The 23,661-nt window shown below is 42.6% G+C and overlaps 3 protein-coding genes across 5 annotated transcripts; 1 reads left to right on the top strand and 2 right to left on the bottom strand.

The window, feature by feature from the left end:
• Positions 1–1,838: 1,838 nt before the first annotated feature.
• Positions 1,839–9,441, top strand: LOC136551395 (early nodulin-like protein 1). 2 transcript variants are annotated; one of them, XR_010782549.1, is made up of 6 exons: positions 1,839–2,656; positions 3,860–3,955; positions 4,041–4,089; positions 4,419–4,545; positions 5,121–5,172; positions 9,074–9,441. XR_010782549.1 is itself a non-coding variant. In XM_066542947.1 (5 exons), the coding sequence occupies exons 1-4, from the start codon at positions 1,925–1,927 to the stop codon at positions 4,508–4,510; spliced, it is 969 nt and encodes a 322-aa protein (XP_066399044.1). In that variant the 5' UTR covers positions 1,839–1,924; the 3' UTR covers positions 4,511–4,545; positions 9,074–9,440. The 2 variants fall into 2 exon arrangements, 1 of the variants encoding a protein (XP_066399044.1); XM_066542947.1 differs by lacking the exon at positions 5,121–5,172 and having other exon boundaries at positions 9,074–9,440.
• Positions 5,209–7,796, bottom strand: LOC136551394 (uncharacterized). 2 transcript variants are annotated; one of them, XR_010782548.1, is made up of 3 exons: positions 7,420–7,796; positions 5,870–7,309; positions 5,209–5,782 (listed from the first exon to the last, which is right to left on the bottom strand). XR_010782548.1 is itself a non-coding variant. In XM_066542946.1 (2 exons), exons 1-2 carry the CDS (start codon positions 7,787–7,789, stop codon positions 5,961–5,963), a joined length of 1,719 nt encoding a protein of 572 aa, XP_066399043.1. In that variant the 5' UTR covers positions 7,790–7,796; the 3' UTR covers positions 5,209–5,960. The 2 variants fall into 2 exon arrangements, 1 of the variants encoding a protein (XP_066399043.1); XM_066542946.1 differs by having other exon boundaries at positions 5,209–7,309.
• Positions 9,442–9,817: 376 nt separating the features above from the next.
• LOC136551396 (uncharacterized) lies at positions 9,818–11,619 on the bottom strand. The gene is made up of 5 exons (XM_066542948.1): positions 11,297–11,619; positions 10,769–10,890; positions 10,568–10,621; positions 10,190–10,259; positions 9,818–10,077 (listed from the first exon to the last, which is right to left on the bottom strand). Exons 1-5 carry the CDS (start codon positions 11,418–11,420, stop codon positions 10,028–10,030), a joined length of 420 nt encoding a protein of 139 aa, XP_066399045.1. The 5' UTR covers positions 11,421–11,619; the 3' UTR covers positions 9,818–10,027.
• Between the last annotated feature and the right edge of the window lie 12,042 nt (positions 11,620–23,661).

The following is a 23,661-nucleotide window of genomic DNA, read 5'->3' on the forward strand; positions in this document are numbered from 1 at the left end:
GTTCGCACCCAACTACGTGTATGCAAGATGATGTCATCATCGTCAACGTCCATGTGGTTAACTCCATGTGGCTGGTGACGGTCGTAGAGAGAAAGGCGTGAAACTACTGTGTTAATGAGCTCGGCGGTGCCTATGTCATGGCGCCGATTGCTCTCATCAGAGTAGTCTGATTATTCTAGGACGGTACCGCCCAGGCTGAGATTGTGGATAGTGACCTCGACTAGGTTTGAGCCGAGGTCATCATCACAGTGATCCCAATCAGTATGACACGAGTTTTTTGGGTTCTCCGTAGGAGATCCAGAAGGTGGCGTAACAACCTAAAGGGGTTGGATCGAGCGAGTCATCACCGCGTGTATTGGCACTCCCGTGGATCAAGAATGAATCGGATCAGGTACCGTATCCGTTGTCGGGACTAGATCCTCGATCTTGTGAAGGAAAAGAGCGGCACTGAGTCTAGGCTCTCAGTTGGGTTTGGCGAAAAGCTGATCGTGGAGGGTTAAATGGCGGGCGATGGCGAGCGGTCCTTCGTCGATAGCCTTCTCTAGTCCGGCGGCGAAAGCTCAGATCTGGAGCGACTGTTCCTCCTCCCGTTCGGTCGGCTTGGGCTCCTGCAGGCGCAGGTCCCTAAACCGGTTGGCGATGAAGTCGAGCCTACCGAAGACGATCCTCGTGCCTGGTTGTATCTTCTCTAGTTCGTCGCTGAAGTCAAAGACGATTCCCATCTGAAATACAAAAACAAATCTGAATGTGAAAGGCCCCTACTTGGCGCATGAACTGTCGGATTATTTTGCTCCGACAATATCCAGCAATGTGATCACGTAGACGGAATCAGATGGTAGTATACAAGACATAGAGATTTATACTGGTTTGAGGTGCGATGCGTGCTAAACCCTACTCCAGTGGTGCGGCTGCTCTTGTATTCATATGCTTAATTATAGGGGTTGTTGCTCCTAGCTATGAGGTAGATGGAATATATGGAAGATTGGATCCTATGTCCAAGGTCCCTACCCTCCTTTATATAGGCAGGAGAGGTAGGGTTACAGAGAGGGTGATCGGGCTAATAGATTGTATTCCTAGTTTGTTACACGATATGCGCAACAGATTGATCCTAACTATCATCCAAATACACCCACCTTTTTGCCTTGATCTCCACGTTGGTCGATCGCGTCAGCCCTTACGGGCCTCCTCCTTGACGGCTGTTGGGCTCATATATACGGACGGTGCAGGTACCCCTGACCCATATCTCTGGCACATCTTATCTACAATTTTTGGCTGGATCTGCCCATACTATATACTCTCTTCATCTAAATTACAAGTCATTCAAACTTTCTTGGAGAGCATCTTAAATTTAACCAAAATTATTAAGAAAATTACAAAGATTCATGACATCAAATAGGTAAACTATGAAAATATAGTTAATGAAGAATCTAATGATACTTATTTAGTAATATAAATGTTATTATTTTATTATATAAATTTGGTCAAACTTGAGATGTTTTGACTCTCAAAAAAGTTGAAATGACTATAATTTGATATGGAGGGAGTAGTACATTGTTTTTCAAAACTCTCCATAAAAATTTTTGAATCCGAATTATTTGACATCTTAGTATCAATAAAAAAGTTAATCAAAACTATCAATAAAAAAGTTCCAATCCGAATTATTTGTTTTGTATCTGTATTTAATTTAAGAATATTTAAATATAACATTCCACACCAGCGATTACTGCCAGTATACTTTGGAGCCTGTATCGATGACATGTGGCCCCTGAGAAAAGCGTGCGGGCTCCCCGTTTCACAGCTTCAGAACCCCTACGGCCCCACCCCGTGCCCGCCCCGGCTTCCCGTTCCGTGCTGCCCGCCAGTTCAAACCTCGAGAGCCGAAGCGAAGCGGAGAGGCCAAGCCCCCACCGGCGGCAGCGGAGCCATGGGGAGACCACGAGCGACCCCCGCCGCGGCCACCTCCAGGCCCAGGCGCAACCCCAAGCCAAAGCCGGACTCCTCCTTCCTCTCCCCGCTTGCGTCGCCGTCTGCCACACCGCGCACCCGCACCCGCACACGCACACGCAAGGGCGCCATCCGCGGCGGCGGCCCCTCCCCCGTGTCGTCGTCGCCGGGTTCTTCCCCCGCCGACCTCAACATCAGCTTCCTCTCCTCGCCGGGCTCCGCCTCCCCGCCGAAGCCCAAGCCGAAGCTCAGGTCCAGGGCCAAGCCCAAGCCCAAGCCCAAGCCGGACCCCTCCTTCCTCTCCCCGCTCACGTCTCCATCGCCGTCGCCTGCGCCGCGTACTCGCAAACGCGCCGTCCGCGGCGTCGTCGGCTCCTCACCCGCGTCGTCGTCGCCGGGGTCCTCCCCCGCCGACCTCAGCATCAGCTTCCTCTCCTCGCCGGGCTCCCCCGCCTCCCCACCGAAGCCCAGTGCCAGGGCCAAGTTCGCCGCGCGCGCTCCCCTCGTCGCCAGCCCCCGCGCCGCCACACCTTCCCCCGCCGCGTCTCCCCACCCTGCGTCGGTGGGGGCGACGGGGGTATCCAGCGTCGGAGACCTCAGGACCGTCGTCGCCTCACAGATGGAGAACCTCAAGCGCCGACTCGACGCACTCCATTCCCGCGCTCACGCCGACCTCGATGCGTCCTTCTCCCGTGTCTCCAAGCGAATCAAGGTGAGCCCGCCGCGAGCCTCTCCCGTACCCCGCTCCCCTCCCAGTCGCATCGGGGTTTGGTTTCGAGCTTCGTGGTTTGCTTCGACGGGTCCTGCCAACACGAAGTGCTATTGTTGGTTGATGTTGTAGAGTGCTAGCGTGTGATATTAGGAACTGGAGATAACCATTGTTGCATGAATGGCCAACGTGTCATTTCCAGATGTCATGGTCTCTGTAGATTTGTAGATTAAGCAATTAGCATATCGGAAATTTTCTCTGTTGTGCTGAACATCTGATCTATGAGATTACTATATATATAATATCCGATTTCTACAATTGACATATGAAGTACTATATCTGAGTTTCCGAAATTGGTTTACGAGGTTACTATGTCAGTTTATATACAATTAAAACATGCTCAATGTGCATAATCTGCTGGTGGAGATAGTTGATATATATGATGTTTTGTATCATAGATGTAAACATTTGTGGATAAGATACAAATCCATGAAATAAGTAGTGTATCTGGATCCCTTCCCTTTAGAGGTTTGCGGCATTAGTGTACATAGTGATACACGGGTTTTGTTGGCAAGAATTTATGTTTAAGTGTTGTATCATGAAATGGCACTGAATGAGGCAAGCTTATCTGTATTCTAAACTTCTCAATACCAAAGTATGTATATTTTTTAGCTAATTCATTGCAGTCAGTAGAAAATGCAATTAGTTTACCCGGAGCATTTAACCAATACTGCCTTTGGAAATCCATGGAATTATAATTGCAATTGATACCATAACATGGTCAAATAGATTTCATTCACTCTCCTTGTTTGTAGTTCATATATGTAGGTAAATATTTGCTCAGATGGCATGGTGAGCTTTTCCATGCAAATTTTGTATTAATAGTGCATTTTCCACACCAGAAGGGCGGGCCTGGTGCAAGCGGTAGAGTCTTACCACCTGTGACCGGAAGGTCCCGGGTTCGAGTCGCGGTCTCCTCGCATTGCACAGGCGAGGGTAAGGCTTGCCACTGACATCCTTCCCCAGACCCCGCACAGAGCGGGAGCTCTCTGCACTGGGTACGCCCTTTTAGTGCATTTTCCACACCAAAATGTTAACCCACACTTTGATGCGCACGCAGTCTAGTTAATCCACAGATAATGCATTTTATTTGCTTCTGGTGTTCTGTTTGCTCTAACATATGTAAGATCCTAATTTTCTTTTCAGACCCAAAACCAAGCTTGTCAGCAACTAGCAGATGAAGTTGACAAGGAACACAAGAAAATATCTGATAATATGAAAGAAAGTTCTGAGATTGCCAGGGTACAAATTTTGTAGACCTATCAGCATCTGGAAATTTTCTATTCTTTTTCTTTTTTGTATTCTAATGTTTCTTTGTCGTTTTCAGGCAAAGTACAAGCAGATCATCGCAGAGGCACAGGCATCCACAACTCGTGGTATTATGCACATACTATACTTTAAAAGTTTATGTTCTCTCTCTTTGACTTAACACCACTCTCTTGCTTCTAGAGTTGACTGATACGACCACATCAGATTGCAGAATATGGTCATAGCTAAATAATGATAAGTGGAAAGCAGGACATATCTATGGCCATGTTCTGTTCCTCTGGTTTTAACATTCATGATTAGGTTGATCCTAAATTGTGTTGCATAAATGTTGTCTTTATTAACTGTTACTAATTTAGTAATTTCTGTATGTTATTAGCATATCTCAACTCATACATTATGTTGGTCTTCTCCATTCTCATTTGTCTCTAATAATTAGTGTGGAAGGTGACTATCCCTGAGATGACAAAATCTGTGGAGAAAGCTATTGATGGTCTGTGTACCCATTATAATATCTCAATGCCAGTTTAGTTACCAAGTACAAGTTCTATTCACTACACTTTTGAGTAAGCACCACTTCTTACCCTCTGATGAACTGATGATTGATTTATCCCTATCTCTAGTTTAATGTAACCTTTTTTACTATGAGGACGCCTTTATCTTTATGATTGATACTAAAATGTCACTGAAGTGTCGTCTAATATCTTCCCTTTTGTAAACTTTTTATGCTTTGATATCATTTCCTATGTGCTTAATGAGCAAGTCAGGAATGCAAATACCTTGCAATAACTTCTGTTAACACATTGGTAGTTAATCTTTAGGCATCACTATTGTTGCTATAAGTAGTTTTGGAAATACAGTGCAACTTTGACTTGGTTGGCTGTGAAATATTTTCAATTAGCCTGTGCAGTGAACACCGTTAAACTCAAAGTTCAAAAAAGCGCTAAGCGCTAAGCGAGCGGTGACCCGCCGCTTAGAGCTTAAGCAGGCTTAAGCGTACAAAGCGTCGCTTAAGTGTTTTGTACTGTAGCAAATCAGATTCATGTAATAGGCTGTGAACTTGAGAAGTATAAATAAAAACATACCTTATTTGATCTTATTCCTAGACTTGTAGAGCTGAGCAATTGTTGGACTTGTACAGGTACAGCTCAGAAATTGTTGGTTTCATGTTGTAATGTTCCTAACAGTCACAGGTATGGGAAACATCAAATGTTGATTAGGTTCATAAAACAAAAAATATACCTCATGATTAAATGTTTATAAACAGATAAGGCGAATAGTAATGGCAAGAACACTACTACTTAGTTCATAAGAACATAACATTGCATCGGAAGTTCATAAACCATAGTTTCAGGTCCTACTTAGTTCCAAATTAAAAGATACATCATTGCAGCCCACTCATGAGCATGACAGTACAACACAACTGATAAATTGATAAAACATCAATGATGGCAATGCATAGATAGACATAACAAAAGATGCCATCATTCCAGCTGACTCATTCATCTTCATCCATGCCATCCAGCCCATCCTCATTGTCAAATTCCTCTTCTTCAGAATCAAATTCCTCTACTGCATAGAGCTCTCTTTTTCTTGAACTTCGACTCAGCTCTAGTTGTTCACTTGCTCCCATTGCTTCTCCAATAACAGTCCAACATATCCCTGTACCGGGCATTTCTTCATCATCATCATCCTCTTTGACTTAATCTGTTGTCTCCTGCTCATGAGTTTGGAATTGAATTGTATGAAGACAAGAGAGTTTAGGCGGGCTGTAGTTAGCCTATTTCTTTTCTTAGTATGTACCTACAAATAAACATAAGAATTAAGAACATAAGCAAATCAGGTTGAGAATAAACTGAATATTCAGACTTGAGATTACAGGTTACTGACCAAATCGAAAACACTCCAGTTTCTTTCTCAGCCTGAGGAGCTTGAAGTTAGTGAAAGAATTCTCATAGCCATCCTTTGTAGAACAGGTGTTTCATTTCCATAGAGTTTCCACCAAGATGCTGAAACAAACACTAAGAGAACTAAGTTTTGCTGAAATAAATAAAAAATGCAGGAACATAAATATTTCAGGGTGTTCTGTACAGAACTTGTTACCTGGGTTAAAGTAAAAGTTTTGATAAGTCCTAGCAAGCTTCTTCGCAAAGGAACCTTCTCTATTCTGAAATTTCCTCAGTTCAACATTTACAGCCTGATCTTGCTTGTCATCATCATCATGATAGAAAGTCTCCACACAACTAATAAACCCTTCTATTATAGTGCCATCATCAAATATTGAAGCATCAGCATAACTGTAATGAGGATTCAGCAAGTATGCACTCAGGTGCAAAGCGGAATTAAGCCGGCCTTCCATCTTCTTATCAATAATAGCCATGACATCTTTGTAGCGAGACTCCACATTGCCATAAACTTGCTTGATCTCTCTCTTTGCCTTCAATAATTCTCCATACAAGAAACCCATAGATGGTTTCACATCCCCATCAACCAAACAAAGAACTTTTACTAGAGGTTCAAAAACTTTCAAGCACATCTTGACTTCTTTCCAAAATTCTGGATTCATCATTGTTGCTGTTGCAGCCTTTCCTTTTTTGGATGACACTTCCCTCAGTCCATCCCACTTGCTATGAACCACCATCTTTCTTAGCTGATCTTTCTTCTCTAGAATGCTTTCCAAAGTAAGAAATGCTGAAGCAAATCTTGTTACTCCCGGCCTGACTATATCTCTACGCTCTGTGAAGTGTCTCATGCACTCCAAGGTTCTTGTGTGTCCATACACAAAGGTAGTGAATGCCTTTGCTTGGTCAATTACCTTCTGGAACCTCTTTTGGCTGCCAATTCCTTGCAGCATCAAGTTGATTGTGTGAGTTGCACATGAGGTCCAAAATATGTTTGGTCTCTTCTCATGCAACAACTTCTTGGCTCCCATGTTATTAGAAGCATTGTCAGTCACTACTTGCACTACATCATCAGGGCCAATTTCTTCAATTGCTTTGTTCACTAGTTCAAAGATGACTTCACTTGTGTGTGACACATCTGACATCTCCTTTGAGCTGATAAAACTTGTTCCATCAGCACAATTCGTGCACAAGTTCATTATGCTTCTCCTCTTCTTATCAGACCAGGCATCAGTCATGATAGAGCATCCATTCTTCACCTTTTCAGCATCACGTTCCTGCAGCAAACTCTTGGTTCTTGCATATTCCTCATTCAACAAAACCCCCCTTAAATGATCTTGAGAAGGAGGTTCAAATCCAACACCAAATTGACCAATTGCTTCACACATTTGTACAAACTCATCATTGTCAATAGCATTAAATGGTATGGCTGTGAAATAGAGAAAAGAATACTAGTTAATTACCATGTGTATTTTCAAACAATAATGTACATGAAGAATACTGGAATAGTATATGCAAGGGAGGTGATTAGTGAATTACCATGTGTATACATCCATCTTGCAACATACTGCTGCACCTCATGTGTTCTCTGTTTCCAAAGTTCCTTGTTTATCTTTTGTTGCTTCAAGGCTTCAGCTTGTGTTGATTTAGGATCAATTGGCCTTGTCCACTTATCAATGGGACCTAACTTGTGAGGCTCTAAGCTGCCAAGACAGGATCCTTCTTTCTCTCCTTCTCCTGAAACTCGAGAAACAGACACTTCTTCTCTAAGATTGAGCTCACGAATAGCCTTTTCTTTCCTCTTATTTGCTGCTGCATCTAGTGCTTTCTTACACTTTGCTTTATCTTCTTCTGTGCTCTTTTCACATTTAGCCACAGAATTCCCAACACCTGCTATGTGTTGCTTCATACGAACCCCCCCCCCCCCCCCCCCCCCCCCCCCATGCTCACATGTAGGGATGAAAACGGATAGGATACAGACGGATATCACCGATATTACATTTGTTTTCATATTTCTGTCCGGATTCGGATTCGAATACGGATAATGTCAACTATGTCGGATAGGATACGATTGGATATCGACATCATAAATATGCGATTTGAGTATTCGGATACGGATACGGTATCGGATGTTGGATATCCGGACTCGGATACGGACAGATCTCAACTTCTCTAAACGAATTCGGTTTCGAATACGGTCGGAAAATAATAGTACCGTTTTCATCCCTACTGACATGTTTACATAGCTTGCACTTCAACTTGTTAAGATTCATAGGATCATATAGATACCCATATTCCCATCCTACATCATCTGACTTCCTCTTGAGAGAGAAAGTTTCCTCCACTGCTGACTGGGGTTCTCCTACTGCTTGTGTCCCAGCAACCTCCGTCCTATAATTACTTAATTAGTATTCTATTAATCTAGACAAGGATATTAATCTAGACAAGACAAGAAGCAAAGGAATTAGGCATAGACTAACTAATCACTAATCTGTAGTGCTGCACAACACAACAGGAAATCTAAAAGCACAAAACAAAACAAGAAATCTGTATTCTACTAATCTGTACAACAAAAGCAGGGAAGGAGTTAGGCATAAACTAATCTAGCAATCCAAGACTGCACATGCGCACACCTATATGGAACTGGAGCCTAGCAGTAGCAGTGTAGCACACATTAGGACTCAAAGGAGGGGGAGGGAGGAGAAGGGAAGGGAGAACCAGAGTGGAGAACGGAGAAGCAGAGGAGAGAGGAGCAGACAGTGAAGAAGTCAAGCAGAGGCAGAGGAGCTCACCTTGCCGAGCGTGGGGAAGAGAATCGAGAGGACGACACCGGAGATGGGGGCGGCTTGAGCTCGACCTTGGGGAAGAGACATCGGACTTGGGGAAGAGACCGACGAGCTCGACCTCCTCCTCCCGCGTAGCACTTCAGCGCGCTTAAGCAGCCGCTTAATACCGCTTTTTGGAACTTTGGTTAAACTTACGATCTATTTCATCTCGCAGTGTTCAATGAAAGTTATATTGGCCAATAATTGAAAGGTTTATTTATACTAAGTTCAACATTTACCTAATGACTGTTAAAGCTTGCGTGTAACCTATTGTTATTTTTTCCCTGTATGACATAACCACTTGTCCATTTGGCTGTGAAGGGGGCAAAGTTCCTTTGGTACTAAGATGTATTTCCTTTCCTTTGCAGATAGCCTTCTTCACATCAATCGGACAGTTGAATCCTCATGTCGTTATGGTGTGGTCGTTGTTTGGACATCCGTAGAGTACAGACACAGAGAAACATCGATGATACATGGGCGTAGGGAAGTATGTAGTATCAAGAGAGTTTATCGATATCGCTATCCCATTTCTTTCCTGACTTACAGTCAGTATCAAAGCAGGAATCGAATGCTAAACTGCTGTTCCTTCTGAGAGATCTTAATCTGACAGTCAACACCAGCGTAATGTAATATGCTACCTACTACTCTAGAGTTATTTTCCCTAAAGCTTGAAGATGAACCTTCCAATGATCGTCAAAAAGAAAAACTCATACCCAATCGACTTCCCTTCATTTTGCATGCTGTCGGTGCACCATTTTTTTTTTTTTTTTTTGTGGTTTCAGTATAGACATACAAACTGTGATATTGATCCAGAAGAAGCTGAACATGCACTTGAAATAGCCGAAGCTGAGTTAAATAGAATCTGAATCAGACATGTGTTCCGGTTACATCTGCTGCATTATCAAGCTACGAACCAAAATAATACGATAAACACCAGGGACGCGAGAAATTTAGTAGACCCTAGACACGAAGAAAGCATTGTATCCAGGCGGGCTAAAACCCTGCGAACAAACTGCCATGTACAGGTCAAGACCTTTACATTGGTCACAGAATTTGGTTCCTGTCACTGTTTCAGGACCAACAAACTTGTAATGCCTCACACACAATACACAAAAGCAAGTGAACTGTGGAAGTAAAATCTAGCCTCTAATTAGTTTCACGAGCACAACAGCCCTGCATCTCAAGAAAAAAATGTAGAATTACACATGCATTAGGTCCAACTGCAGAACTAATGAGCAACCGAAGATGAATATGAAGCGTTTTCATTTGAATCAGCATGATCGATTGTGTTGAGGGCCAACATTTGCAGCGTCGCTGCCGCATTAGGCTTGGTTCAGCTTGTTCAGCCGAGCCTTGGCTTGGTCAAGTTGCTCTGTAACCCATAGCAAATCGTAAAACCAGAGTAATGTTAGACAACGCAAGCTAAGGAGAGAGTTACTGGAGAAAGATGCAATGCACTAGCGGTGATGGGCAGTTCAGCATACTCTGCTCCGTTGTGACCACCGATTTGACGCTCTTGCGAAAGAAGATGTTGCCAGCTTTCTGGTACACCGCCTAATGCAAACCAAGAAACTGTGACTGTGAGTAAGATGGACAAGTTGTGAGTTCGTGACAAAGCAAGCTACTGAAAGTTTGATCCAGTAACATCCATGCTCTTGCTCTCAAACTGGATAATCAAAACTTCTGCCAATTGTCATCTGATTACCAATGTACAGAAATAAGGTGATGTAAAAATGTAGCATCAGTTTATCACTGGCCAACAACATAGTATTAGTAGTTGCCATTGGTAATGGGTACCACCATCTCACAGCACCTGACATAAATCGCAAGCAAGGGAGGGAGACACAGGGGAAGAGGCTGACCCGGGAGGGATTCAGGTTGCCTAGCTCCGCGGTCGCCACCTCGTGCGCCCGTATCTGCGGAACACCAAACCAAATCCAAGCGGCAGATTATTTTAGTTCTGCTCTCACCCGCCGAATTCGGAGAACGATAACAGGAAGCTCGCGACGAGAACTACACGAAACACCGATAGAGGTGTGAAAGCATTGGGAGGTCGAAAATACCTCCTTCATGAACTCCACCTTCTTCTCCACCACCTCCTTCGCCGGTGCCGACCCTGCCGTCGCCGCCGCCATCTCTGTCCGCGCTTCGAGAAAACCCTTCGCCGGAAAGACACGCTTTGGAGCTGGAGCACAGCCGCAACACAAAGGAGCCATGTTGAGGCCCATCCAGTCAACTACTAGTAACATCGGAGGCCATCTAAAAGAGAGAGGCCGGATCTCACAGCCCAGGCCCAACTTCTCGGCTTTCGTGGCCCAAGACTTGGAGCCGATTTCCCTCTGAGGATCTTAGGTAGCGTTTGGATGAGAGAACGAGGAGGGAGAGACGGGATGGACCCGGACGAGCGCCGTTTGGTTTGGAGGTAACCGGGGGCGAGGACGTCCCACAAGCGAATGCTCGCTCAAGATCCGGGCTCAACAATGGACAGGGGTAGTCCTCGGTGTGACGAGCCGCACACGCGCTTGAGAAGAATTGAGGATTGGAGTGGGAGCTTGCCGCAGTTGAGGAAGAAGGACGAAGCAGGGACTCACCGGAGTTGCTGGAGTCGAGGAAGAAGCGGTGCGCGGCCATGGGGGCACGAGCTCCGCCCCTGGCGCCGTCGTGCCTGGCCCCGGCGAGCGACCATTGGAGCACGGGCTTCGCCCCTAGCGCCATTGTGCCCAGCCCCGGCGAGATCCACCCCTGGCGCCGTCGTGCCCGGCCCCAGCGAGCTCCGCCCCAGGCGAACCACGAGAAGGTCCTCGGCGCGAGCTCTGGGGCCGGTCCTACCGTCGCCGCGAGAGCTCCAACCCCACCGGCCGAGGCGCGGAGGAAGCCCGGGGCAGCGCACGTCTGGGCTCTGGCGGAGGAGGCGCGCGGCAACCCTGCTGCGAGCCGCGCGGCGGGCTGCTGTGCGGTCGCGCGGAGGAGTAAGGGACGGAAGGGATAACGAGAGAAAAAAAAACAAAAAATAAAAAAAATGACAAATGGGCTCCACTTGTCATTCACTTATCCCACTTTTATGGCATCTTTGGTTTGCACCACCCTAGATTTTAGTCACTCCTATTTGATTTCGTGGACTAAAAAAAGACATTTTAGTGCCTTTTTAGTTAAGATGTTTATCCAAAGTGATTAAAAAATGAGACAGCCGGATTAAAAGATAAAGTTTAGTCCCATTTAACAATATTTAAGTGACTAGTTGACTAAAAATAATTTAATTCCATTTAATCAAAATATTTAATAAAAATGACTAAATGGAGACTAAATGAACTAAATTTAGAAAATAAAAAGCCAACCAAACCCTCTCTTCGTGTCTCCAAACCAAAGATAAAACGGGTTGATCCGTATCCACTCAACCAGAAAAAAAAAATAGAGTCGTCCCATCCACGAATCATAGACGGGACCATCCCACCTCACGCTGACTACCTACCGTACTACCGGAGTCGCGGCTCCGTCCATCCCCGCCGCCGACAAAGTCCCGTCCGCCGGTCTACTCCCAGTCTGACAAAGCCATAGTCAGTGCGTCCAACGTCGCCAACGGTAGCAGTCAGATTCAGGAGTTGCGCCCGGGACAAGAGGACAAGGAAGTCTCCGGTCCGCCCCAGGCCCCAGCGGCAGCGTGGACGGCTCACCACTTCACCATGGCAACGCAGGTTGCCCAGATGGAGGAGAAAGGCGAGGTCCGGTTTGCGTCCCGGGTGTGGCGTTTCCGTGTAGTAGCGGCCAGCGAGCAAGCTAGGTGAGTCTTGAATGATGCTTTTACATGCTTCATTGTTCAGACTCATCAGTAGGTGGCCATTGCTCCCGAAATGTATGTGCATAGTATTCCTCCGTGTGTTAATGTTATGAGTCTGGAATGAATGAGGGGGAGTGATGGCACTTTTAGAAGTTCCATACTAATGCAAGTAAATCTTCTGAAGGTAGTGGATTTCCGTGTGTTTTGGTCAACAGAACTCTATCAGGAGCCGTGCTTCTGTCTGGAAACAAATATGCATTTGAATTCAGCTTATCTAAAATTCCATCTGGAACTTGTAGTGATTACTAAGCCTTAACTTTGCCACCATATGGGTTCATTTAAATAGGTTATGTGAAAAATAATACAAGACAAGTTTATTGAACTATCCCAACAAGCTTGTGTTAAGTGCTGCAAATAAGGGAGAGAATGTAGCCAGACAGCTTCAGCGGTGGCAATAAAAATCTGACAATATCAGCAAGTTACAACACCCACCGATTGAGGAGAAAGCAAGAAGAACTGGTGCATATCTTAGTCAGGCGCTGTGCTAAGATCTCACAGTTAACATAGAAAGCTGGAAGGATCTTGGCTGCTGACCCCTCTGCAAAAAAATGTGTATAAACCTTTGGACAGGATGTGATCGCGAATGAATAAAGTTCGACAGTTAGTTTATGTACTAGTTCTGTGCTATAATATACTAGTATGGTATTCCCTCCACTCCAACTTATAATTCACTTTGGCTTTGTCCTAACTCAAAGCTCTCAAATTTTGACGTAGTTTTGAGAAAAATATTGATAAGATCAAATAAATGCACTATTAAGGCATATTTATAGTGATTTTAATGAAACTAATTTGATATTAATATATTATAAGTGTTGATTTTTTAATGGACTTCGTCAAAGTTAGTAAGGCTAGACTTAGGACAAAACTGAAATGAACAATAATTTGAAATGGAGGGAGTAGAATAGAAAATATTTTATTTTATAAGTATATTGTATAATAATATACTATATTCGCATGAACAGTATAAGTAATTTTGTACTCTTCGTTCTTTTTAAGTGTGATGTTTTTTACTTCTTTGCAGTCTACAATATACATCTTTGACCTCTCCTTTTTGTAACTTCACATAAACATATGTGAATAAAATTGTAATTTTAGGAAAGCATTTCGAAAGAAAAAAATCAGTAAATATAATTTTGGTATAGCTGAAATTGATAGTTTTATTAGATTCACTAGTGGTTAAACTAGTTTGACGGCATGGACTTTTGAGTTAAACAAAAAAAAAAGTAGGGAGTGTATTTTAGCAATCAAAAATCAAAATTAAGAAGTTTGACAATGCAATAAAATGTTATATTTTTTGTATCATGGTAATATAATGTATATGCTTTATTCTGAACTTCCACTGTTGATATGATTAAAAGGTGAAGTGGTAGTAGTTAAGTTGCCAGTTTATAAGGAAGATGGTCAAATCCAGTCAGTACTCTGTTTTGGAAGCCGATCTTCAGGCAATGCTTGAAGTGTAGATCTCATTACCAACTGAGTAATAAAACAATACAAAGTTGTTGTTGTTTTTGAAGCAAACAATACAAAGTTGTTTGAGAAACCAATGGGGCACAAAACAAAAGTTGGTTGATACATCCGTAATATTTTAATTTTAGTTAAAATTTAAAACTGATCAAGAGAGGTAGCTGGCATCCTTGCCAAAGGAGCCATAAAGTTCCCAGCTGATGAATTACAAGTTACTTGCTCTATTGTCAAGGATGAGGGGCACTGCCTACTGTAACACAACTGGTCATCAAGAGCCAACATTTTGTAAAATCACTTGCACCCAATTAAATTTTAGTGGTTGTTTGCGTTAAAAAAAGGAAGTGGTCAATACTGTGAAATAAATAAATAGTCTTGGCAGGATAAGGCTGGACATTGGTATTGTTGTTAATTCACTGAGCCAGATTCATAGCACTGTGCTTCAGCTTGATTACACATGGACCATGCTAACTAATTCAATGAGATAACATTTTATTTACTCAAGTTGTTTTATTGGTTTATTGCGACCTGGGGACATTCTATGGTAGTTTATTTTACCTAGATGCTCCTTTTACTAGCCCAATATAATGAGTGCTTCCTGCAACTGTTCGATTAACCTTTCTGCTGCAATATATTTCTGTACTTCTCCAAAAATGCATGGCTACTTGCTGTAATCCTTGTGTTTCAGACGTGAGGAAGAAGCACTCATTTTTTAAAATATATGCTTGCTATTATTTTAAAACTCCAGTGATCTCTTGTCAGGAATGTACTGTCAGGTACGATAAATGTGTAGTACAAGAAAAATGATAGCTGCAGCATCTATCTCATTTGGCCATTGATTAAGGTTCAAACTTGCACTATCTCTTTCGAAACATTCATGTATAACCTGTGGGCCATGCACTAGGTTTACATTGCCATCCACTGAAGAGATAGCACAAGAAATCTTGCTCCAGTGTTTCAAAAATGGGGGCCTAGCACGCCATGCCTTGGCCTGTAGTTGCTAGCCACAAGCCCACAACCAGAACCTTCAAGTCTTCCTTTTCTGTACAATATCTGAACAGATTAATTATTACTCGTGTTACTGGATATGTGGCTAAGATCTAGGAAATCATCAAACATAATGCTTGACCTTCCTTTAAGCTCTTTGGGAGTGTGAGAGATCAGTTTTTGTGGTTAACAACCATGAATAATTAGGAAAGGAAATGCAAAAAGAGATTAGTTTGAGCATGTAGGCCTCAAAATTGGCAACAAGATTGAAACTAATAGGCCTTGCAGAAATAAACGGAGGGAATACAAACTTCGTACTAAAATTTTACTGTGCTCGTTGTGCTTATACTTTTAGTCCCCACAGTGCTTCACACTATGTGGTCATAATAATCAAGTTATCCATTACTTAAGTGAAAAGTGGGGATGGACTTGGGTATATTTATGGCTATTAGCGTGTTTGAAAAAAAATTATGGCTGTTAGCTATGAAAAACTGTATCAATATTTACTTTTTACACTTTTATTAAATGGCAGATTTGCTGTATCTAAAGCAAGAGAATGAGAACTGATGTATGCTAGAAAGCAAACCTGTGCTCCTTCAAAAGTCTCAGTGCCAATATCTCCTGTCTATTCTGATGTTGTTTATCTACTATATAAACTTCTGCCCAAATGATAGTTTCATACCTATTTGTCTTTTCTTGTGTAAACCCCGGGGAAAAAAAACTATGAAAGTCAAAGGATATATACTATGTATATAATGCACACACTAGAATCAACGAAGGGAGAAAAATGGGTGCCATAAACTGAATTTCTGAAATCAAGCCAAGCAAGAAGGCAACAGAGGAAACAAAAGATTATGCCAAGAAAAACATCACAAATTTACAGCTAAGCCGGTAGAGCATCATTACCCCCAATTAATTCTCTTTGCTTGTAAGGGTGAAGTGCACCGTCATGTCAATGGAAACCAAGGAGCTCGAACACAGGCAACAAGGGTTTCGACGATGAACTCACAGTAGTTTTTCAGTTGCAGAACGCTAGATGACATGAAGTGATATTGGCTCGGCTCACCTCCTCTGGCACTTGTGAAGTTTGCTGTCGATGAGAGATGAGCCAAGTCAATACCATGCCATGTCGTCTCGTTCTATGCTCTTGGCTCTCTTCGTCTGAATGCTCCTTCACTGCACTTGGGTTGCCTTTATAGAGCAGCCGTGAATAGTTTTTTAAGATTACAGCTGTCGTGCCTGGTGCTGGAATGAAATCAGATCAAACAGCTGGAAATTCTGACCGTGATCTGGTACGACAAAAAATCGTTCATATTCAACCGATTTTTTTTAAAAAAAAAACAAAAAAATCGAAAACCTTCAACCGATTTTTTTTATCAAAACTATTTTTATCAAATTATTAGACTGTTGACTCCAAATAAAGGCCAGTGACGGGCTTGGATATATCCTTCAGAGTCCAGTTCTTGCTGGAGAGAAAGCAACAAAGTTGGAGCTGAAGTGTGTGTTGTGAAAACGAAGCATCCGTTTCGTTGCTTTTGACAGGGTCAGTGACTAGTTTTTCAGGCCGGCCGTGTGTTGTCCCCTTGTGAATCGGTCGGCATAACTTAGAATAGCTCGCTTGCATGCCCAAAGCAAACCGACCATTGTTAAACTTACACTGACCTCAACTAGCCTACTTTATGCGAGGCTGCTATGGTTCTGCCTTCACCTTACGTGTTACTTAATCGGGAAATATCATAGGGTGCTTTGGCCTTAGGCACTTGTGCCTGACTAAAAAAATCAGTTCAAAGGTGACTGAAGTCCTGAAAAATCTCTCAGTGATTCCTCTTCTAATGACACAAGTTGTTGTGCTATAGTTAAGTTTATTCTTGAAGGGAAAACCATACAAGCTGTTCCTGAATTCTCCCTCCGTCTCCAAAGGAATGCAATTATCGCTTTTCGAGGAGTCAAATGATTTGAACTTTGACTAAATTTATACTAAAAGTACTAATATTTATAATATATAAAATAAGTACCATTAGATTAATTAAGGAATGTATTTTTATAATAAACTTATTTAGAGACATAAATGTTAATACTATTTATTATAAACTTGGTCAAACTTAAGCTTGTTTAACCGACATGGATCCCATAATTGTTTTTTTTTTTTGGATGGAGGGAGTAGCTTTCTTCAACAAGGTCTTTGGAAATTTGATGTCTTCTGCGCATTCATGGTCTCCATTGTTATTCGCGCGTCAAAACGATGAATATAACAAGAAGTAACTTTATGCTTCATCAGTTCTCAAACCTTTGTCTCAACCTATAGGCTTTTAAGGAATTTTATAGCAAGATCTTATAATTTATAAGTCAACTGAAATTTTCGTCAATATACACCAGTGAACCACGTGTTCGATAAAAAAAAATACACCAGCGAACCACTGGCGTCGCTTAACGGTGGTTGCCCTGCTTACCAGGGCCTTGGTGCTGTTGCTAGGTTCCAGTACCTGGATCCATGCGGTGCAACAGCGATCAGTCTCCAGTAGTGATCTGGTTAGCGATGAATTCTCGATTTGATGGTTAGAGTTCTTTCAATAGGCGGATTGTTGTGTTATTTCACCTATCCTGAATTTGGCCCATGCTCTATTTCTGTTTCTAATTTCACCAGAAGTATGGTGAAGTTGAGATCGCATCATGTAGAAAGCCGGAATGCCACAAACGACTACTCAAGTTCCTGTTGGAAAATTGTTTTTTTCTTCATTTTGTTTCTTTTTTTAGTTACACCATATCTATGTGGTGTATTGGCTTTGTCCTTTAATTTTAGGTCCTATTCGACAGGACTTATTGCTGCTACGGCTGATTTTGTAGGGCTGATTTGTTGTGAGAGAAAAACATTGTTCCTATAACTGGGAAGTAGGACTGATTCTGGCTGATAAGCTAAGCGAACAGGGCCTTTGACACCTAGCACTGACTACCTTTTGTAATAATTGTGATCTGATGCACCCACGGTAGAGCCAAAATTTTTCTATTATAAAACAACACCAGTGAACATAGTTAGAACAACAATAGGGCCACTGATTGTTAAAGAATAATTTATGTGCCATTTTGAGTTTGTAGCCAATGTAATGTCTTAGATACCTATAGAAGTTCTCCCTGTGTTGACACTACTAGTTCAGGCCTGTGAGCAGCCAGCGCTGCTAACAGAGCTGTGAATGACCAACAGTGCTTATTGATACCTATCTTCTAAGTTCTATGCGGACATCCAGACGGGCCCATCTTGTCAGGCTGAATTGCTAGACCACTCGCAATGCATTTTCTTATATCACTTTCTCCAAAAGACCAAAACTACCTTGTGTAGGGAATCCGAAGTCCCTGCAAGGGTCTAAAATGTGAACCAATAGGTGAGAGGTGAATTGGATCACTAAAAAACTTTTCTAACCTATAGGCCATGTTCAGCTTGCTGAAACTTAGCTGAATTGGCTGAAAAACATTGTTCTAGCTGAATTGTTGTGAGAGAAAAATACTGTTCCGACTGAAAAAACAAGCTGAATAGTGCGGACGGGGCCTATGCCTCTAGCTTGAACTACATTAGATAAACGAAACAACTTTCTAGTAAGGTTGGCAACTACAAGTTTATCTAGTGTAGTTTATCTAGTGTCTCTAATGTTCCACCCACAAACAGTTTTGCAACATATAGCTAATTCTATCAACTAGTCTAAGCTACTCTAGAAAAGGTTAATGCACATAGTCGCAAAAATGTGGTTAGTAAAACTCATGTTGGGAAGAGCAAACTGCTGACTTGAGGCGATGTATCTCATGGTGTCAGTTGCTGAAACTCAATCCGTAGTTCACATTGGAACTTCACAAAAGACGATATGCTCCCGGTTATGGTGTTGTGCTCGCCACAACCAATACAAGTGCTGCAAGCCACTTAGGTTCACCATTTGCCATTCAACTCTCCTAGGCACCAAGGTGCAATCTGAAAGCTCTAGTTTGGTTTTGGTGAATTGATGAAACCCTAAGTGCTAACCTAGTTTATCAAGTGATCATGAGATAGGTAGCACACTTGAAGTGGAGAAGCTAATGAAGATCATAGCATGGCAATGGTGATGACATGGTGATGATCAAGTGCTTCGACTTGGAAAGAAGAAAGAGAAAAACAAAAAGCTCAAGGCAAAGGTATATTTTGTAGGAGCTATTTTGTTTTGGTGATCAAGACACTTAGAGAGTGTGATCACATTTAGGTTTGATAGCCGTACTATTAAGAGGAGTGTAACTCGTATCGGAATGCGATTATCAAAGTGCCACTAGATGTTCTAACTCATTGCATATGCATTTAGGATCTAGTGGAGTGCTAACACCCTTGATAATGTTTGTGAAAATATGCTAACACATGTGCATAAGGTGATACACTTGGTGGTTGGCACATTGGAGCAAAGGTGGAGAAGTTAGAAGTGAAAACAGAGGAGATGCTGGCGTCGGTCAACTGACCGGACGCTGGATCCAAAAGCACCGAACGCTGACTGGCTGCGTCCGGTCGCATTGACTAGGGGTACAGTACCTAGGGTTAACCACCGGACGCTGGACTGTGTCCGGTCAAGGTGGACCGGACGCGTCCGGTCGAAGAAATACGCCTCGGAGAGCTTACTGGAAACGACCGGACTCTGAAGCTCTAGCGTCCGGTCAACTCAGGCACAGTGTCCGGTCAAGGCAGATGACCGTTGAAGTCGGGACACGTGGCCGCCATCGGGCGACTGGACGCTGAGGAGCAGCGTCCGGTCAGTTGGACCAGAGTGTCCGATCAGAGCGCAGTGTGCCCAGTGAAGGGGTACAACGACTCTATTTCGTGGGGGCTTTTATTTAAGCCCCATGGCCGGCTGTGGCTCACATCTTTGGCCATTTTCATTGACATAGCAACCTTGTGAGCCTAGTCAAAGTCCTCCCACTCATCTCCATCATTGATTCATCATCATAGTGAGATTGGGAGTAATCCAAGTGCATTGCTTGAGTGATTGCATCTAGAGGCACTTGGAGTTCGTGTTTCGCTGCGGATTTCGCTTGTTACTCTTGGTGGTTGCCGCCACCTAGACGGCTTCAAGCAGCAAGGATCGTTGAGAGGAGGGTGGTGATTGTCTCTGGCTCCGATCGTGGTGATTGTGAGGGGTTCTTGACCTTTCCCCGGCGGAGCGCCAAAAGGTACTCTAGTGGATTGCTCGTGGATTGTGTGATCCTCATCTGTGTTGGTTGTGCGGCACCCTATTGCGGGTTTGGCGTGTGATGCCAATTAGCGTGTGAACCTCCAAGTGAGTGAATCGCCACAACGAGGACTAGCTTGCCGGCAAGCAAGTGAACCTCGGTAAAAATTATTGTGTTCATCATTGATTCCGAGGTGATTGGTCTTCATTGTTGTTCATCTTTGTGATTGATTGGTTCTTCATCTACACGGCGGTATAACCCTCTTGATCACTCTCTTTACTTTACCACAAACTAGTTGACAAGCTCTTTAGTGTAGCTAGTTGTGAGAGCTTGCTTGCTTGGTTGGTGTGGCTCTTTAGTTAGCCTTTGAGAGCACACTAACATAGGTTAGTGTCATTGCTCTTGTGTGAATTGACACTATCTAAACTAGAAGTGTGGTAGGTGGCTTGCATTTTGAGTAGGCTAGCGCAACACTTGCTTCGCCTCATAATTGTCTAACCATTTTGTTAAGTGTTGTTGTAGAAATTTTATTAGGCTATTCACCCCCCTCTAGCCATTAGGACCTTTCAAGTGGTATCAGAGCCAAGGTCACCGTTATTTGAGGCTTAACAACCTTTGGTGTAAAAATGGCTCAAATCAACAACACCAAGAAGCCACCCCAATTTGATGGCACAAATTATCCTTATTGGAAGTCAAAGATGACCACACATATCAAGTCAATCAATAGAAAGGTGTGGAAGGTGGTAGAAACCAAAATTGAGATTGGTGATCCGGAGAATCTCACCGCCGCCGAAGAAGTGCTTCTCCAAAACAATGATATTACTCTAAGTGCCATTCATGATGCAATTGATGAAAGAACATTTGAGCAAATCAAGAATATTGAGATGGCACATGAAGCTTGGAAGAAGTTGAAAGAATCATTTGAGGGCACTCAAGCTGTAAAGGGTGCAAAGGCATATATCCTCAAAGAAAAGTTTGCAAGCTTCAAGATGAAGGAGGATGGGAGTGTGCCGGAGATGTTTTATAGGCTTCAAGTGCTTATCAATGATCTCAAAGCACTTGGAGAAGAAGTAAAGGACAAGGACTTCTCCCACAAGTTCTTGAGATGCTTGCCTTCAAGATTTGGTACATTGGTCACCATTCTAGTGAGAAGCGGTTTGGACACCATGACACCAAACCAAGTGTTGGGAGATATAATGACCGATGATACCTATAGAGATGATGATGAGAAGGAAGAAAAGAAGGAAAAGAAGGATGAGAAGAAAGATGAGAAAAAGAAGAGCGTGGCATTCAAAGCCACATCATCCAAGGGCAAAGCTAAGCAAGAAACATCAAGTGAAGAAGATGAATCATGGGATGATGATGATGATGAGAAGATGGCTCTATTTATCAAGAGATTTGGCAAGTTCATGGTGAAGAAAGGCTACCATGCTAGAAGAAAGAAGTCTTCATCCAAGAACAAAGAAGAGTCAAGAAGGTGCTTCAAGTGTGGAAGCAAAGATCATCTTGTTGCTCAATGCCCATACAATAGTGACAATGATGATGACAACAAGAAGAACAAGAAGAAGGACAAGAAGGAAAAGAAAGAGAAGAATGACAAGATGGCCTTCAAGAAGAAGGGTGGTTCATATATAGTCACTTGGGATAGTGATGCTTCCTCAAGTGATGATGATGATGATAGTGATGATCACAAGACCACCAAAAAGAAGGTTCTTGCAAGCATTGCCATCAATGAGAAGCCTTCTCTCTTCGAATCTTCATCATGCTTCATGGCTAAGGCCACTAAGGTACAATCTTGTGATGATGAAAGTGATGAAGAACATGTTGATGATAATGAACATGAAAATGAAAATGATAGTGATAGTGATGATGATGAACCTACTAAGGACGAATTATTTGACATGCTAGAAGATGCTAAAGAACACTTTGACATTAAGAGAAGGGAATGCAAGAGCTTGAATAAGGAGGTAAAAGCCCTTAAGCAAGCCCTTGATGAGCTCAAAGCAACTCATGAGAAGCTAGAGGTAGCACATGAGAAGCTTGGCAAGGCTCACAAAAAGCTTGAAAAGGCTCATTCCACTTTGCTTAATGAACAAGATAAAAGGAAGCATGTTGAAACTTGTGATGTAGGTGTAACTTGTGATTTAATTGATACATCACTATCTATGCCTATCATTGTTGCTACTACTAACCCTTCTTGTAGTACTTCCACTTCCACCTCATCTAGTAGTGATGGTCTCACTTGTGATACCTCACTAGTGGTTGAGAATGAAAACCTCAAGAAGGAGGTCACTAAGCTCACTTACACCTTAGCTAAGGCTTATGGTGGTGAGGACCGCTTGCTTATGGCCTTGGGTAGCCAAAGAGCTTCTCTCTATAAAGAGGGATTGGGCTATATCCCCAAGAAAGGCAAAGCGGCCTTTGCTCCTCACAAGACTAGTTTTATGAAGAACAATGGTCGATTTTGTACTAGTTGCAAGCAAGTTGGTCATAAAGAGCAAGAATGCAAAAACAAGAGCAAAAATGCTAATGTATCCTTCATTAAGCTTGATTCATACTATATTCTCACTAAGGGTACAAATAGTGTAAAGGCTAAGTTCATTGGCAAACCATGGATGGGCTTAAAGAAGAAAGCCATTTGGGTGTCAAAGAGCTTGGTTACTAACCTTCAAGGACCCAAGCAAGTTTGGGTACCTAAAAAGAATTAATCTTCTTTTGTAGGTCAATTACAAAGCTGGAGGAAGGCATTGGGTTCTTGATAGTGGGTGCACTCAACACATGACCGGTGATGCAAGAATGTTCAACTCAATCAACACCAATGGCAATGATGGTTATGATAGTATTACATTTGGTGACAATGACAAAGGCAAGGTCAAAGAGCTTGGTAAGATTGCAATATCCAATGACTTGAGCATATCCAATGTGTTGCTAGTAGAGAGCTTGAACTTCAATTTGCTATCCGTGGCTCAATTGTGTGATCTTGGATTCAAATGCATATTTGGGGTAGATGATGTAGAGATCATAAGTGTAGATGGCTCTAACTTGATTTTCAAAGGCTTTAGATATAAGAATCTATACTTGGTTGATTTCAATGCTAGTGAAGCTAAATTATCTACATGCTTGTTCACTAAGTCTAGCATGGGTTGGTTATGGCATAGAAGGCTTGGTCATGTTGGAATAAAACAATTGAATAGATTGATTAAGCATGACTTAGTTAAAGGCTTGAAAGATGTTGTGTTTGAAAAGGATAAGCTTTGTAGCTCTTATCAAGCTGGCAAACAAGTTGGAAACACCCATCCTAAGAAAAGCATGATGAGCACTAGTAAAGCATTTGAGTTATTGCACATGGATTTGTTTGGGCCAACACAATACACTAGCATTGGTGGAAATAAATATGGCTTTATGATAGTGGATGACTACACTAGATACACATGGGTATTCTTTCTAGTGGACAAAAGTGATGTGTTTGCAACATTCAAATCATTTGTCAAAGGCATTCAC

This window comes from Miscanthus floridulus, chromosome 4 (genome assembly GCF_019320115.1).
Source record: "Miscanthus floridulus cultivar M001 chromosome 4, ASM1932011v1, whole genome shotgun sequence".
Lineage (NCBI taxonomy): Eukaryota > Viridiplantae > Streptophyta > Magnoliopsida > Poales > Poaceae > Miscanthus > Miscanthus floridulus.